The 4911-nt window shown below is 36.3% G+C and overlaps 1 protein-coding gene across 1 annotated transcript; it reads left to right on the top strand.

The window, feature by feature from the left end:
• Window positions 1–313: 313 nt before the first annotated feature.
• Window positions 314–4659, top strand: LOC147518971 (uncharacterized). Its single transcript, XM_086590648.1, is given in 11 exon segments — window positions 314–613; window positions 752–910; window positions 1005–1220; window positions 1317–1499; window positions 1680–1782; window positions 1785–1900; window positions 2571–2687; window positions 2790–2933; window positions 3205–3306; window positions 3680–3748; window positions 4074–4659. Coding segments are annotated over 11 exon segments (1656 nt in total). The 5' UTR covers window positions 314–415; the 3' UTR covers window positions 4323–4659.
• The last annotated feature ends 252 nt before the right edge of the window (window positions 4660–4911 follow it).

Raw genomic sequence — 4911 nt, forward strand, 5'->3', positions numbered from 1 at the left:
CATATATGTACTGAAATACTGGTTTTTTTTTTTTTTTTTTCGATAAAACTGAAATACTGGTCTAATTACTAGCAATGTAGGCATTTTTTTCAAGAGTACTAACATAGTTTTGGTTTAATGTATGTTGCATCTTGCATGTCAAAGTTGAGGCCGAGTAGACTCAATAGATCGCAACACCAAGTTGGGTAGGGAGGACATCAATCCAATGGCTGAACCATCCCACTGTATGGCACCCATGCCGGTGAAGCTAACCCAAGAACCTGGGTCCCAAAATTAAACCGAAACTTTTCGAGTCTGGCTCGATATTCGGTCTACCTTAAAAGTTAAAACCGGTGAGACACTCAAACTCTTCTTCAACAACAAGGCAAAAAAAACAGAGTCTCGTCTTCGATTCTCTGCATAAATACTGTCGTTAATGGATTTGAGTATTTGTCTAAAACCATCTGCAACCCTTAAACCTTCACTTCAGAGTCTCAACTCATGGAGAAAGCTTTCAACCTTTCATCCCATTTCAAACACTAGTCCTTTTACAACTTTCTCCTCTCATAATAACCACTCTTGCACTTTCAAAGCTTCTTTTAAGGACACCACTAGAATCTCAGTTGCAAAACAGGTAAAGGTTATTTTTATGTAAAGGTTCGATTTTTAATGTTTTAGCACTATTTAGCCATAACTTTTAGACTTCTTGGGTAGTTGTAGAACATGATTGGACTTGTCTTATTTTTTTGAAATATTGACTGTGATGTTGTAGATGAATAATAATCAAGCTGTTGTTGAGGATTCGAAAGTGTATGAGCTTTCAAGCTTAATGGCATTATCGCCTTTGGACGGTAGGTATTGGGACAAAGTTAAGGATTTGGCTCCATTTATGAGTGAATATGGACTAATTCGATATCGAGTTCTAGTTGAGGTAACTAGTCTTATAATTTGTTATTGTTGCATTCTTCATTTTGATTTTAACTTAAAAGGCTATTTATACATACATTTATTGATCTTCGTTGTAGATAAAATGGTTGATTAAGCTCTCACAAATTCCTGAAGTCGTAGAGGTCACAAGCTTTAGCGATGAAGCACAATCATTTCTACAAGGATTAATTGATGGATTTAGTATGGATGATGCGTTGGAGGTGAAAAACATTGAGAAAGTTACAAACCATGATGTAAAAGCCGTGGAGTATTTCTTGAAACAAAAATGTCAATCCCATCCTGAGATTGCTAAGGTTAGCATTTACTTTTTAAAGTTTTTAAACTATTTGAAGTTTATGAGTTGCTTTTGCTTGTGAGTATTCATTGACTTCACCTTTTTCCTAATGCAGGTACTTGAGTTTTTCCATTTTGCTTGTACTTCTGAGGATATAAACAATTTGGCCCACGCACTTATGCTGAAAGAAGGAATGAATACAGTCATGTTTCCTGCCATGAATCAAGTGGTTAATGCAATTTGTAACATGGCCACGCAGAATGCCAGTGTTCCTATGCTTTCTCGTACTCATGGGCAGGTAAGTGAGGAATTTATGTCGCTGGAGTACTTTTATTAAACTAAATTGATAATGAGGTTATCAATTAAACATCTATATCTTGAAGAATGTTGGATATTTAAGCGTCCATATATGGTACCAATGCTAACATTTAGATTTTTTTTTTTTTTTTTTGTGCATGCTCATCTGGTCATCGCCTAGCCAGCCTCTCCGACTACTTTAGGGGAAGGAAATGGCAGTTTTGCTGCCAGATTAAGCAGAGAAAGGAAAATAATTTCTCAAGTTACGATATTGGGAAAATTTGCCGTGCAGTTGGAAATTACAATGCTCATCTTATGCTTTATCCTAATATTAATTGGCCTAGAATTGCAGAAGAGTTTGTGAAGTCTCTGGGATTAAGTTTTAACCCTTATGTGACTCAGGTCGTCTTCTATTATCTTCATTATACATGATCATTTGGTAATGTGCTCTTATTGACTGATTTGACCTGTCATACCGTTCATCATATGGATTTTATAATCAGCTTAGGTAGTTATAAAAGAATCTATCTTGTTCAGTTTTGTTTGTTTGATAGGGATAAATGAAAATATTTACGAGCAGAAAAATGAAAACTGGGAGGATTCCAAGGGAAAGATCGAAACAAGATAGTATTAATATTGGAAGATGGTGACCATTGGGTTGTTGAAGTTGCAAATGACAAGGGTTACAGAATATAGGACAAAAGAACAGCTATGACATAAGTTGCTAACTTCATGTAACTTATGATTTTATGTTCTCTTAAGGCATACCTTATACGTCATTAGGTATGTGTCTCTCCTAAGGTGGAAGCCTTAAAAGACCCCGTAAGAGCCTCAAGGTGTTTTAGCAGAATTGTCTTGTTCCTTAAAGCGTCAAATCTTTATTAAATTTCTTTTTTTTTTGGATGAATGTCGAATGCCCTTTAAAATTACTGTTGACTTGGTTTGATGGGTTGATAATGTTGGAATCCCTAGGTACCTTGGTTCGTTATCTAAATTATGTGGAGTTGAGAACCAGGAAGAATCTTAATTCATTCTTGATACTGTGAATAATTCTTCAAATCTTTCTATGCAGATTGAATCTCATGATTATATAGCAGAACTGTTCCATGCAATTATCCGGTTCAATAATATCTTGATGAATTTCGACAGAGACATATGGACCTACATACTTCAACGTTACTTTAAGCAGGTGAGCCTGGGAGAAAAACTATTTTCATTTTTGTGTTGGGCATACTTAAATGAAATGTCTAATCAATTGTGATTCTTTATCGTTTTTTGAGATGTTTCTTAGACAACCAAGGCCGGTGAGATTGGCTCTTCAACCATGCCTCACAAAGTGAACCCAATTGACTTTGAGAACAGTGAGGGTAATCTGGGCAAGGCTAATGGAAGTCTCTCGCATTTGAGCATGAAGTTACCTATTTCTCGCTTGCAGGTACTAACCAATTTCCTTTTGTTATTTTCAAACCCGACTTTTACCTTTTTCTGTTTGTCCTAAAAACAAAAATTGGATTTATAAGTAAAGTACCTTGTGGCTAGAGGTTCCAAGGCATTAGAGCATTTCAAATGTCAAGACACAGCCACAATGAGCAGCCAAAACCTGCTTATGGGTGTCAGAAATGTGTTCAACGTGGTGCAATTTGAGAAAAGAGTATGACTAAAACCAAGGTGATTGTTTGTCCTTATTTGTGACACTCTTTTTGCAGCGGGACCTGACTGATTCTACAGTTTTAAGAAATATGGGAGAGGGGTTAGGCCATTCTCTTCTTGCCTACAAAAGTGCATTACAGGGCATTGGGAAGCTTCAGGTAAAGCACTAAGTTAGAGTACATAAAGATTAGTGGACTTTTTTCATAAATTGTGGATCTAATAATATTTTAAATCAGCAATTATTATTATTATTTTTATTTTTTACCAATGAGACGGATGCTTCAATAGTTTGTTTTGAAAGTTATAATCATATCTGGTTATCGACTAAGAGTATAAGTCCAAGGGTTTGTGTGTGTGTGGGAGAGAGCTTGAACTTGCTCTACATTTTCTGCAGATGCAATTGTGTTGGATTTTGTAAATTTTGTGCATATTCTTGTTTTTCTCCCCCAATACCACACACACACACACACACCTTTGACTAATAACTTAAATTCTCCTCAACGGGAATAATAGAGAATTTTCTGTTCGTAGGTAAACAAAGCTTGCTTAAATGAAGATCTGGACCAGTCTTGGGAGGTGCTTGCTGAGCCGATACAGACCGTAAGCATCAAAACTTTTACTCTGAAATCTTAACTTCTAATTTTGATATAGATAAGTGTAAATAATTAATTTTAATATACTGGGTATGTGACTGTCCAGTTACGAAATGTTAGTAAGATCTATCTAGTTATCTAGCAGACTTGGCTTGGTGTATGTAAACCCTATTGAAGTGTTTCAGTGGATTTATATATGTGGATCCTGCCATAACAAATTGAACTAAGCTTTATAAGAAAATGAAGGAAACAATCTCATATTTTATATCATAAGCTATTGGGTATTGAGGAGCTGGATTGGTGAGTGCTTATGTGTTCCTATGCTTGTTCAGGTAATGCGAAGATATGGCGTTCCTGAGCCGTATGAGAAGCTGAAGGAGTTAACCAGAGGCAGAGCAGTTACGAAAGAGAGCATAAGAGAGTTTATTGGAGGATTGGAATTACCTGCAGAAGCTAAGAACAATCTTCTGAAACTGACTCCGCATACCTATATAGGAACAGCTGTCGAATTGGCGAAGTCTGTCGACAAGTTTGTAAATTCAGTGAATGGAGCTAACGCCCTAGAGGACTTTTATCTATGACCACGTACGGTTTGTTTAGCTGAATCTTCACAATTTACAAGTGCGTCAGAGTTTCTCAAGTGCAGTGCAGGAAGCTGGCACCAGAAAGCCCATAGTTTTAGAGAGAACATTACATATTTAACAATTCGACATTTATTTTAACAAAGTTTTGATGAAGCTTTCATGCCTGTTCTACTACTTTTAGAACATTTTGAAATGACAATTCTTTTGGGGATGAATTGTAAGAGTTATTTTTAGGGTAGTTTAGAAATATTTTCAACCTTGTCTTATTCTTGTCGTACTATCGGGTGGTTGGGGTTGTGGCTTTGGGTTGATCAATGGATTTCTATTTGCTCTATTAGGCATCACTTGGTTTGATTTAATGATATGAATTGTGTTCCTAAGAATCTCCTTCCTACTAAAGCATGCACGGCACCAAGCCTCCAATCGTTTGACAATAGTCGAATTGGTCAGCACTGTGCTTATGTTTGGCGCATTTATTTGATCATATTATGCCAATCTGAACCCCTAATCCGACACAGCCTATAATTTTTAAAAGCCTTGACTTCAATTATTTCTTTATCTCGCACAAACTATGTCCCCTCAAACA

Source organism: Coptis chinensis, chromosome 2 (assembly GCF_015680905.1).
Source record: "Coptis chinensis isolate HL-2020 chromosome 2, ASM1568090v1, whole genome shotgun sequence".
Classification (NCBI taxonomy): domain Eukaryota; kingdom Viridiplantae; phylum Streptophyta; class Magnoliopsida; order Ranunculales; family Ranunculaceae; genus Coptis; species Coptis chinensis.